The 13,400-nt window shown below is 41.7% G+C and overlaps 1 protein-coding gene across 5 annotated transcripts in view; it reads left to right on the forward strand.

The window, feature by feature from the left end:
• LOC108498099 (paralemmin-2-like) overlaps positions 1–13,400 on the forward strand; it is a 266,564-nt gene that overhangs the window by 115,573 nt on the left and 137,591 nt on the right. For 2 of the 5 annotated variants that reach the window (XM_017816389.1, XM_017816392.1), the window contains exon 6: positions 3,922–4,023. The exons of 1 other annotated variant lie outside the window; for it this stretch is intronic. In XM_017816389.1, coding sequence (XP_017671878.1) covers positions 3,922–4,023 — 102 coding nt within the window. Of the gene's footprint in view, positions 1–3,921; positions 4,024–10,870; positions 13,289–13,400 lie in introns of those variants that run through there. 2 more of the 5 variants (XM_017816399.1, XM_017816398.1) reach the window with 2 other exon arrangements.

Genomic DNA, 13,400 nt, shown 5'->3' on the forward strand with positions numbered 1-13,400 from the left:
GACTTTAAATTCCACAGTGTTGCTCTCACTGTATCCAAGGTATTATTGGTAGTTATGCTACCAATGTAAGTCAAGGAAGTCTTCCCAGTTTGCAAGCAGTAAATCTAGCAATGTGCTGCTCCTAGTCAGCATGTCCAGTATTTATAGCAGCAAGCAGTCCTTAGTACATTCCTGGAAACTGACGGGTGGTATGTGCATAATTTTTTTTCACAACAAATGTCTGGGCAACTGAGGCCACCCATGAAGTGCAGGTTCTATTGCCCAAAGACTTCGTTGAGCAGCCAAAGCAAGGTTTTATTGGCTTCGTCATCCTGACTGGGAGGTCAGTACATAATATTCCCCTTGGTGATGATCCCTATAATCATGATCCTAAGTCATAAATAGAACTGATATGATCTCCACAGCTCTCCTCTATACATGCAAATTTCTCTTTCACATAAAGTGCACCTGCACTTCCCCTTTTTCCTTTCCTCTCATTCTGAAAATGTTTGTAGCCATCCACTCTGTCTTTCCGTCATGTGAGTTTTCCACCAAGTTTTCGTGATTCCTGTGGCATCTCTCACATGAGCATAGGGCTCTAATGCCTCCTGCTTGTTGCCTGGATTACATATATTGGCATACATGCACTTGAGGTGGTTGAACTTAGGTGTCTTGCCTTTGGAAAGGGTTGGGAAGCATTCCTTACTGCTCTGGTAGGTGCACTTATCCACTGTGTTGCTTATGGATACACAAGTGTGGACCCTAACCTCCAAGTTCATTTGTTTAAAGCGTGGTTCACTAAGTCAGAGCCAGGCTATTCAGTTTTTAGGAAAAAACATCACTCGTGTTCTTACAAACGTGGTGGGAGAGTCACAATCTCTGTTCCTTCCGATGTAGTCCCATGGAGCCTCAGAGGGCTTTGAAGGTGGAACAGCCCTTCAAAGCCCTTCTGGAAGCCAGTATTTGCAGAAGACCCACTGCTAATTTTAGTAGTAAGCAGACTTTATTTAAAGATAATCCAAGCCCTTGGAAAATTAATTTACCTGACTTTTGTCCACCAGCCTCTGTGTGAGAGCTATTCTGAGCAATTCTGAAGATTTAGTTTTGTGCAAGAACCCTTGAATGATTACCTTGCCCCCATATGTTTTCCCAAGCACTTGTGTGTCTACTAATATGGAGGACTGCCATAGTCCTAAAATTCATTTTGTTGTAAGCAGTACAAAAAGCCACAGGACTTGTTTTATGGCATCCTTAGATATTAATAATTTATCAAACATTGAAATGAAGACATTGAATGCAGTCTGTTCAAATGTTTTTATTTCTGTTCTGTCTTACTTCTCATGTGAACAAAGTACTAATTTGCGTCTATCCATTCCATGTAATATTAACCTTTTATGTTCTTTTAAAAGGTGTTAAATGAAAGAGACCTTGTTGCCAATGAGATAAAGGGAAATGAGCGGGTTTATTTTGTTTGGGGGCAGGGGTGGGAGATAACAACACAAGACAGGAACAGGCAGAATCAACTAGCCCCAGCTTCTTCTAGTCAAATATTCCACTTCTTACATGTGACAACACCACCAGCTTCAGAAGGAACTACACGAGAATTGCACCACTGTCCTGGTGTTCCCTTCTCAGGGCAATGAGAGATTGTCTGGAGCCCTGAAGCTAATTTTTAAAATATTTTATTCTAAGTAACATACAGAGAAGTTTGTAAACTGAGTCAATATTAACAGCATGTAACACTTAGCTAGGTGTTGTCTCCTAAAGCAGGAGGCAAAAAAAACCCAGCTTACTTAGGTCCACAGACATGTACAGCATCAAAGTGAGAGTTTCATCATCAAGCTGTTCAACTGATTTTGTTTATTGCTGGATGTCAGCCATGCTCAGTTCTCTCTACAGGCACTAGGGCCATGCCTATTGATTCTCATCAACTGCAAAAGAAAGATGATTGGTTAGGCAGCACAAGTCTGCATTGACTGAACTTGTGTGTGGACAAATTTGTCTGTTACTCAACTCACTGGATGAGTGTGTACTGAAATGACTGTTCCAAAAGTACACTCTATGGGGTGAATACAAAACTTTGAGGATACAGTATGCAGTGAAAATATAAAAAAACATTTGCCAAGACTGCCAGTTGTCCACTGAAATATGAAATTATTGTAATGGGCTCCCCAAAGAAGTGGTCACAGCACCAAGCCTGCCACAGTTCAAGAAGCATTTGGATGCTTCTCAGGCACATGATGTGATTCTTGGGGATGGTCCTGTGCCACATTAAAAGTTGGACTTGCTGATCCTTGTGGGTCCCTTCCAACTCAGCGTTTTCTGTGATTCTGTAAATAACATTTTCATTGATGTTTGGTTTGGGGTTTTTTTCCCAAATCATCTGCTATAAATTGAACATATTCATATACTAACTTCATGGGGTTTTTTGAATGAATTTGCACTGTACCTGTGTCATCCTTCTCTGACACCAGGAAGAGGGAAAGGGACCCTCCTTACCTGAGTTACTTAGAGTGGTCCGTGGAGGGGTGGAGTGTCTTCTTGGGGACTTATCTTCCTGCATCCAGTAGCACTGGTGGCCACCCCAGACTGTTATGGTGGTAAAACCCTTTCACTAATACTAGGCCCAATTTTCCTGCCAAAGGAGTAGGCTTTGGGCTTAGATGTGGCACATCATGTCCTTCCTGAGGACACCATCCCGAGCAGGTATTTTTTCTGGGGTGGGTGTTAGCCCATAGGGAATATGATGAAAGCATCTCCCTTCACCAGATGCAGTCAAGCAGCCTACAACAGGACATTTCATTTCCTCTCTCCTTTCACCACTTCACTTTTATGGTCTGTACTAGTGAACCTATCTTACCTGCTTATAGCAATAAGAGGCTTCAAGGAAAGCAGATTCTGCCTCCTACCCGGGCACATGGACCAGGCCATACCAAGGGCTTGACAAATTATACATTGTAGTGGCAAAGAACCATTGGCAGAAAAAGAGTGGTCTGTTTCACACCTGACAGAATCTTATGTTTGAACAGAAATTTAACCATTTGCATACAGTTGAAAACATTTCCACTTAATAGGAAAGAATGGGGTTAGTTCATTTTTTTTCTTTTTCATTTTGATTTGTTGCCTGAACTTTAAGTTAGTTGTTTGTACATCTCTCCTCTGAGCTCTGCTGTTAGCTCAACCACTCAATTTTAGCAGAACAATAAATGCTATCTAGTTATATTTAACCCAGCCACAACATATCTACCAGGAAATACTCTTAAATTGGTTAATATCTCTTCTAAAGAACATATTTACGTTTTGATAAACACCCATAAGCTCAAATGTAAAACAAGTCAATCCTTTATGATAGCTTTCTACTATTCGGGGTTTGTTAATGAATGATGACATTGCAGCACTGGCAGGAGCATAATACCTACTGAAGACCAAAACAGGTACCCTATGAATACCTATATGTGATTTCATTATTAGCTAAATTTCAGGTTTAAGAACAAAAGGCCGAATGCTGGTTCAGTAATATTGGAAACAACTCGTTCTTTCATCCTATTCAGTCAACATTAGCATTTTTAGGCTTTTATATCTCTATTTGAAAAGTCACGTATTCTGGGTATCACATTAGATTTGTTCCTTACCTTCCCCACTGCATCCCACACCCATTTTTAAAGGTCACAGACTTGATAAATCCAGAACCTCCTGACAAATAATTTTATGTGTTCATCTGACATAAGGTTTGAGTCATCTGGACCCAATCCCTCCTGCCTCAGCTAGTCTATTGAACACCAATCACAGGACAGTGACTTTGCACTTTGTTTGCTTTGATCCGATTATCTAGTACAAAGCTCCAGTGACTATTGTCAGGGCTGACAACACTCTGCTGTCTAAGCAATGAAGCCACTGGGGCTCGTAGCACGAATCTAACTGTTTCCTGTTCTCTGACACCAGATGCAGTAAATTACATTTACTCCCAGATCCCTGAACTCCCAACCCTCTATTCACGAACAGGAGAGCCAGTTCCTGGGTGGGACGGAGCAAGCAGAGTAGCTGGTAAGTCTCAAGGAACAAAGTATTATAATATCAGTCCAGTAGCCATGAACTTTTTTGTTATATTACATTAATGAGTCTGGTGTCCCGATATCATTTAAATGCCAGGAAATGCTGCTTGATTTGTATTTTGTAAATAAGTCAAGGATTTTTGAACTGCAGTGAGTACTCTCAAAACAATGTAGTTGAACTACATACAAGTAGCATAGGAAACATCCCTTTTTTTCACATGGAAACATTCAGTTCTTTCTATCTCTGCTAATACAAATACATGGTATCTAGGCCAAGGTTTTGTCTCTGTTGTACGCATGCAACTCTCTTTAAGATGAATGAGACAGACAGGCAGGACTCACAAGACCAAATACATGCTTCAAATATTTGTGTCATTTTATACTTCTTTGTATGCTATTCTTTTTTCTTGGGGAAAAGGTGGGCATGTTTTGTGCTTGGAGTCATACAGAGAATTTTCTAACATTTAATTTTCAGATTGAGCATGTGTCTTAAATGTAACAACATGATTGTTAAAAGCTGTACATTTTTACTATTTTCAAAATCCTTCTTTTCTAAACAATGTGCTCCCTATCGCAAGACCAAATTGTTGGTGGCTAATTAAGAGGTGTCCCAAGGGGTGGGATGAAAGGGGGCTTACTTGAAGAGTGGGTTAAGAAGCATAGCAAAGCAATGTCTGCAGCTAAAATACTGTATACAGCTATGAAATATGTATTTTTTCCATAAGTCCTGTTGCAAGCCATTCCAAAACCTTCCCTTCCACCAGTGCTTACCCTGATCTGTCTTAAAAGCAAGCTTTTCTGTGTGCTTTTTGCCATTTTGTCAACACCAAGAAAGCAGTAATTTCTTTCATTCTTTGGATGACTCAGAAGCCTTGTTAATGTAGTCCTTGATAAGTGTATTGTGTGTGTGCAATAGGTTAAAGAAAAGGCACCAGCATATGTTCTCAAAGGTGGGCTGTAAGTATCCGCCTTATAAAAGCTCGAAGTCTAAGATTTTGTTTTAAAGAACATCCTCCACATAACAGGCAGAAGTTAGGTCCTTCTGTCTGCACATTGGGATATTGTCATGAAGCACTGCATAATGTTTCATTGCAATTAAAGCTTGTGCAGAAAACTTGTACTAGTGAATAATGGCTGTCATCTTCAAGTACCGCTTTCAGTTTCAATTCTATTGTCAGATAGTTTTGTATTCTGTTAATAGACTACACTTAGCAGTAAATAAGCTTTGGTTAAATAAAGACATTTGAGATATCAACATTAGGTTTTTTTGCAGCTACTTTGACAAGAGGGGCTACTAGGTTTTCCCATAAAGAACAAACACCATGCACACAGGTAGATAAGCAGGATTCTGTTTTCACTTCTCCCATGGCAATGCATTCCACTGGTGAACAGCTTTCTAAGAAACTCAGTTAAATTTATGCATTTACTTGCACAAGTAGCTTCAGTGTGATCGCTGGGTTGGTCACAAACCATATGTTATCCCAATATCTAAAAACAGTGCAGCTGAAATCACAGTAGAATAAATGAAAATAAAATGTTGACAGTGGCTTAAGCAGATTTGCCAGACTTGAATTACAAAAGGATCACACCTGTTAATTTTCTAGGACAGAGTCTTCCAAGCAGTGGTAGAACTTGTTACCCAAAGTTTTCCTAATAGGTAAGGCACGGTTACCAGTCAGTACTCCATACAATAGATAAAAATTGTATCTTGCAACTTTTCTTAAATATCAAACCATGGAATCATAGAATGGTTTGGGTTGGAAGAGACCTTAAAGATCATATAGTTCCAATCCCACTGCCATGGGCGGGGATGCCATTCACTAAATCAGTTTGGTCAGGGCACCATCTAACCTGGCCTTGAACACTTCCAGGGATGGGGTATCCACAACTTACCTGGGCACTCAGTGCCAGTGCTTCACCACCCTTACAGTAAACACTTTCTTTCTAACATTTATTCTATACCTACCCTCTTTCGGTTTAAAACCATTTCTCCTTGTCCTGTCCCTATCTACCCATAAAAATAGTCCCTCTCCCTCCTTTTTATAAGCCCCCTTAAGTTACTGGAAGGCCACAATAAAGGCTCCCCAAAGTCTTCTCTTCTCCAGGCTGAACAATCCCAGCTCTCTAAGCCTGTACTTATATGAGAGGTGCTCCACCCCTTTGATCATCTTCACAGCTGTTCTCTGGACCTGCTTCAATAGGTTCACATATTTCTTGTGCTGAGCACCTTAGATCTGGATGCAGGACTCCAGGTGGGTAGAGTAAGGGCAGAATAGAGGGACAGAATCACCTCCTTCACCCTGCTGGCCACACTTCTTTTGATCCAGCCAGGATGTGGTTGGCATTGTGGGCTACAAGCACACACTGTTGGCTCCTGTCTAGCTTTTCACCCACAAGAATCCCTAAATTCTTCTCCTCAGGGCTGCTCTCAATGACTTCTGATCTGTATTAAGGTGCACCTGACCCAGGTGCAGCACCTTGCGCTTGGACTTGTTGAACTTCATAAGATTCTCCTGGGCCCACTTATCCAGTTTGTCCAGGTCCCCATGGATGGCATCTCTTCCTTCTTTTGTGTCAACTGCGTGACTCAGCTTCATGTCATCTGCAAACTTGCTGAGACTGTGCTCGGTCTCGCTGTCTGTGTCACTGATAAAGATATTGAAGGGCACTGACCCCAAGACAGAGCCCTGAGGGACACCACTTGTCACTGGCCCCCACCTGGACATAGAGCCATTGACCACAACGCTCTGGCTGCATCCAGCCAGCCAATTCCTTATCCGCCAAATAGTCCATCCATCTAACCCATGTCTCTCCAGTTTGAAGATAAGGATGTCGTGGGGGACTATATCAAAGACCTTACAGAAGTCTAGATAGATGACGTCTGTCTTCCCTTGGCAACTGTTGCCATCACTCCGTCATAGAAGGCCTCCAGAGTAGTCAGGCATGATTTGCCTTTAGTAAAGCCATGCTGGCTGCCTCAGATCACATCCTTATCTTTTATATACCCTAACATATCTTCTAGGAGGATCTGCTTCATTAACTTCCCAGGCACAGAGGTACAGCTCACTAGTCTGTAGTTCCTCAGTTCTTCCTTTTTCCCCTTTTTAAAAATATGAGTAATGTTTCCCTCTTTCCAGTCACCAGGGATTTTGCCTGACTGCCCTGACTTTACAAATATGATGGAGAGTGGCTTGGCAACAACATAGAACCGTAGAATGACCTGGATTGCAAGAGACCTTAAAGATCATCTAGGCAGGGACACCTTTCACTAGACTTGATTGATCAAAGCTCCATCCAACCTGGCCTTGAACATCAGTCAGTTCCCACAGGATGCTGGGATGCATCTCATCAGGTCAGGCTTGTGGCTATTCAGTTTCATCAAGTGATCCCAAATCCACTCTTCGGCTACAGTGGGAGGGACTTCACTCTCTTCACACCCACCCAGAGGATCAGGGACTTTGCAGAAGTGGGAAGCCCGACTGCCATTGAAGACTAAGCCAAAGAACTCTTTGAGTCCCTCAGGCTTCTCCATATCTGTCACCGCCAGTTCACCCTTCTTGTTTATCAAGGGGCATACACTCTCCTTGGCCTTTCTTTTCTGACCCATGTACTTATAGAATTCCTTCTTGTTCTTCACGTCCTTTACCAAATCCTGTTCCAGTTTTTCTTGGCTTTCCTGACCCCATCCCTACACATTTAAGCTGTACCCCTGTACTCTCCCCTGGTCACCTTTCCCTGCTTCCACTAGTAGACCTTGCTTTCTTACTCCTCGGTTTGAGGAGCGGATCTTTGCTTAGCCATGCTGGTTTCTGGCCTGCCTTGTTTGATTTCCTACACATTGGGACAGAGAGCTCTTGTGGCCTAAGAAAAATGGTCTTAAAAGGCTGCCCGCTCTGGTCAGCCCCTCTGTCCTTAAGGATAGTTTGCCAGGAAATCTCATTCACCAACTCCTAAAAAAGCTAGAAGTTGGCTTTTGCAAAGTTCGGGGTCTTGACTTTGCTCCTTCCCAGGCTCATACTCCTTGAGATCACAAACTCAAATATGGTCAGGTCCACATGATTTAACTGTCAGATTTTTGCTATCTGCTTCTAAATTCATGCCCACCGTACAAGTGTTTTTTTTAATACACAATACTGAACTAAATTTGTGCATCAAAACTGGGAGGGTCTGGCAGATCGCGTCCTCTTCTGCACTAAAAATATATGGCTCTCAACTACTTCACAGGAGAATCATCAGTCTTTATTGAAAAGTCATGTCCTAGATAATACTTTTATTTTTCAAAGAAGAGAAGCACAGGAGCTCCAGGGGAGCTCAGGATGCTGCTTCTAACCAAAAAGATAGCAGGTGGCCATTTGGTAGGTTGGTGGTGCCCTCTCTGTAGGGCTGTTGTGCTCAGAACAAATAAGGAACTTCTGCTTACCAGAGATGATTTTCTAAATGTGCTGTTGCTGCCTCATGGTTCAGCTTTGCTTCAGCCAAATGTCTGCCATTCAGAAACCCCTCAGTTTTAGCATCTTCACCACAGGCTAGCCAACCCCTATTTTTACCTGTGTAATGTTGGAAGTTATTGAACACTATCTGCCTGAGCAGCCCCCATGGCACCTGCATCTTTTTGTTTCATTATCTGTATAAATTCTGTTAATAGCTTCAGAGCAGAGGCACTTGGATGAAACATAAAGGGCCCTTGTGCACCAGTTCCTGGGCTGGGACAGTCCCGAGCAAGTGTTCCATGTCAGCTGCTCTCTGAGCTGCACCATGGTGCAGTCTGCCATAGCTTTTCAGAGAAATTGCTTAGGGGCTTAATTGCTACCAGCCCTGGGATGACAGTTTTTTCCTGATTTCCAGCATTAATCTCCCCTGTTTCCATCCGTTCCAGCTGCCTCACAGTCCCCTGCTGCACGCCTCAGTACAGAGCTCAGCTCTCAGCCCCACAGCCTCCTCCTGCCTGCTCAGGCTGCTGTGGGATGGCCACACTGTTCACACAGGTAGCCCTACTTCATTGTGAATATGGGCATCCTGTGCTCAGGTTCATGACACAGTTAGTCCATAAACCTCCCAAAGCAGTGGTAAAACACAGTCCTTAGGGATAATTCCCTAGGGTTTAATGGCCAAAATGAGATCACTGCTTCTGTAGCCTACTCCAGTCTTCAGCAATGCCTCACTCTCAGAGGCAGCAATGCTCCTTCACCCATGGGCATCTCTGTCCTCCAGCTCCGTGCAGGTGTTTGTGGAGTGTGGCACTTGATCTAAGCAGTCCTGCCAGGGCTGGACAAGGTCTGAGCAGATGCACACAGCATGTAGATGGCCAGACCCCCCATTTGGCTGGGCTGCCTACCGGACTGCATTCCTGGGGGACAGAGGAGACCACCTCACAGGGAACAGCATGCATTCACTCAGCAACACATGAATTTTTTGTCCAGTACTACAGGAGGCATCATGATGCACGTCATGGTAAATTTCCTACTTCGCTTTAAGGATACAGGAAAAATAATTCTACTGTGTGTGAATAAAAAGATGGAGGAAATATATTAAAGCAACAGTAATTTTTATTTTTTTTTTTTTAAATACAAACATACCAACCTTATTAGTTCTTGGGGCAAAGATATTCTGTACTCACTTGAAAATAAATCAAAAAAAAAGCAAAGATGCCCATTTATGGTGTCCCCAGGTAAGACAAGTCATGATTATGCCTTTGAGGTTCATTGATGGAAATGATCACTGTAAGTTTCACAAACAGTTGTCACTACCTGTGGTAATTTGTAATAAAGTGTCTGTGGATGTCTGTCTAGGAGCCAAAATGTTTTTCTGTGCACACAAGGAATGCTTAAACAAATGAACTCTTCTGGAAAATCTGAGAGACCTTTGCACATTTTTCTTTGAAAAGCTGTCTAGTGAGATGTCATTGTATCTCAAAATGGATGTTGGAGCAGTGTAGACTGCTTGTCTATTCCTCCTGTGTGGTCTACAATTTCCATCTCATTATGCATCCTTACCTGCTAGAACACCTTTACTATTCTAAAGCAACGTCCCTCACACAAGTTTTTACCTGTTGTTTCATGACTTTGAAAATCAGTTCATTGTTACTTTTTTGTTCATCTTTGGCAATGGTGCTTAATGCCTAATTCACATAAACAAGGAAGCACTTCTTGGCCACTTTGTACATTCTGTTAACTCTGGAAATAGAGGTCACTGTCAATGTCTTGGTGTGGAAGCTGAGAGAGCTGCCCTGCCACACACCTGTGGGAGAATTATCCCATTCCTGTGTGGTTTTGTTTTCCCACCTGTAGACCAGGGATAAACAATGTTTCTTCACGTCTCTAAAATGGTTTGAATGCTACGGATGGAAGAGTTAAGCAAGGACAAGCATTGATAATAAAGTGGTCTGGGTATTACATACAGCAAACAAAACTTGTTACCAACTAACTGGCAGTTTGATGGCAGAGAAGAAGGAGAGAGTAGAGAGGTTCTCTCTGAATTTTGAGGCAAGTTCAGACCGGAAAGTTTGAAAGCAACCTGCATGCTGTCACCTCCCTTTGCCTAAATTACACCTAACCTCTTGGCACTCCTAATTGATCAGAGACAGCTCCATGAAGCGTGAGCTGGCAGAGTAGGTCCTGTTTGCCACAGGTATGCCTAGCCTCCACCTGCATAAAAAGCCACAGTGTAATAACTGTCTCTGTCCACAGTGTTGCGTCCCACCTCTAATGTAGACCGCTTAGCCCTTTAGCAGCAGGAGATAGGAAAAAGGGGCACCATAGTTTTCTTTGTCTGTTTGGCAATTAACCATTCACTGGCTTTTTTTGTTGTAACATGCACTTCCTCTCTTGTTTTCATTCAAGCTTTGTGCACCATGGAAATTAATGTGGAGAAAGACAAACAGACAGGAGAGACCAAGATTGTCTCTGCTTCACCTGTTGGCCCAGATGAGGCCCATCAAAGAGGATTCAAAGTCTATGATGATGGTTCCAAGGTAGTCTATGAGGTTCACTCTGGTGGCACAGTGGTAGAAAATGGAGTACATAAATTAAGCTCAAAGGACGTAGATGAACTTATGCAAAAAGCTGGACAATCAAGTGTAAAAGGAGGGTATGAAACAATGACTGTGTCAGACAGAAATGTGGTAGCCGATGGAAGCCTTAGCCATATGAAGGAGCAAATGCTCTTCAAGGAGGCAAAGCTGGAAATGGTACACAAATCCATCAAAGGAAATGCTGTGAACCCTCAGCCCCAAGATAAACCCTGTGGTGGTGAAACCCTGGAGGTCAGTGCAGATCAGCCAGTGACAATGATATTTATGGGCTACCAGAACATCGAGGATGAAGAGGAGACAAAGAAAGTGCTGGGCTATGATGAGACCATCAAGGCAGAGCTTGTGCTGATTGATGAGGACGACGAGAAGTCATTGCGGGAGAAGACAGTGACAGACGTTTCCACCATGGACGGGAACGCCGCTGAGCTGGTCTCTGGCAGGCCCCTGTCAGATACAACAGAGCCCTCCTCTCCTGAGGGGAAGGAAGAGAGCCTGCCCTTGGAAGCTGCCCCAGGTACACAAAAGAAAAAGCGCTGTCAATGCTGTATTGTCATGTGAACACCTCCTCCTTCCCTGCTCCAGGCAGCTCCTGCTCCATCACTTACCTAGACCTCACTGTACTTCTAACTGCAATACTGTGAACTGGAAGTGAATGCCTCCATTGCCTTGCAGTTGGGTTGCTTTGCTTTCTAGTTCTTCAGGAAGAGGAACGCCTGGTTATTTTCCCATCAGACATACTATTTGGAGTTTGGGGAGGGGTTGGGCGTTTTCTGCTTCTTTTTTTTTGTTGTTGTTGTTGTTATTGTTGGGGGTTTTTTCTTTAATATTACAGAGTGAGAGATTAATGGAAAATGGAACATATGTTTTCATATTTATTTGATTTTTATATATATTTTATATATATAATGAAAACACTTTTAACTTTTTTTTCTTTTAATATCTGGCAGGCTTGATCAGATTCCTAGGATTTTGTGGGAGTCTGAGTTTCACAGCCACCAGATATGAGAGCCTTAAAAAAATGTTACTTCTCTTTTTAAAGAAAAATCACATTTAAACATTATTTTATAGATCATATTTTTTATTTCTTGGGGGAAGGCTCAGATCATTTCACTGTTTAATTTGCTAAAACTCAGACACGTCTTTCCCAAAAAATTTGCATAGTTTCATTTTATAGTAACTTTCCAGTTTAGTTTGCAGTGTCAGAAAAACCCATCAGCCATTTCTGCTTATTGGTGATACCAGAAGTGGACCTTAATCATTCTTTCTAGAAAATGTATGAATGATGATTTTGCCTTATATAAATCTTCCAGATTACAGTATTGTATATGCACTTCATCTCCCAAAATTACAGTTGAAATTAACTTGACATGAAAAAGATGAAGCTGTCACACCAACAGAAATGGAGTCACTGATCTAATTACTTGCCTTTCAGTAACTCTGCCAATGTTTATACATGAAGTTTTCTTGCTGAACTCCAACAGATGAGAGATATTGCTTTCTATTTCCCTAGAATATAAATGGACTTCTCTCACAGTCTGACCCTATTCCTACTGGATTCAGTGACAAAATTCTCAGTGCTGGGAATGGGGGCAGGGCCAGAGATTTATTTTGTAATTCTTAGGGAAGTGTAATTTCTCACAACGTGTACCTTCAGTGCTCCTACATAATGATAGACAATGGGTCTGATCCTGCCCTGCTTGTCCAGGTAAAATTCCTGTGGAGGCCCACTGGAATTTTGTCACAGCAGATGTTTTTGGAGACGATCCTATAGCCACGAGACTAACTTTTTCAAAAACTGCTGGTGGTTTTGGATGCTTCATTTTCTAACGTGGGGCACTTCAAGGAGACCTGATTTCCAGTACAATATTCTTCATCTGACCTCTGAAAATCAGGCCTCTTAAAAACAACTCCAGATGAAAATGTAAAAACGGGAAGGCATCCAAAGTCAGTAGATGTTTCTTTGTTTCTTGCTTTTTGATTCTTCTAACAGAGAAAGCAGCCAGATTTTTCATGGTGAGATATTATGAACCTGATTCTTGTCTTACACCAGTTTTGCTTAACTCACTCTACTGGAGTTAGTCTGGAATTATAACTATACAGGTGAGATTAAAAATCAGGTTTTATATTTTCTGATAGTGTGAACAAGTACTGAAGATTATTTTGAAGTGTCTTTGAAACTATCAGACTTTAAAAATCATTTAACAGTAACCAAAAAAAGGTAAAAAAAAAAAAAGTAAAAAAAAAAAGAAAAAAAAAAAGAAAAAAAAAAAAGGAAAAAAAAAAAAAAAAAAAAAAAAAAAAAAAAAAAAAAAAAAAAAAAAAAAAAAAAAAAAAAAAAA

The sequence above is a fragment of the Lepidothrix coronata genome, unplaced genomic scaffold (genome assembly GCF_001604755.1).
Source record: "Lepidothrix coronata isolate B3197 unplaced genomic scaffold, Lepidothrix_coronata-1.0 Scaffold55, whole genome shotgun sequence".
In the NCBI taxonomy this organism is placed as follows: Eukaryota; Metazoa; Chordata; class Aves; order Passeriformes; family Pipridae; genus Lepidothrix; species Lepidothrix coronata.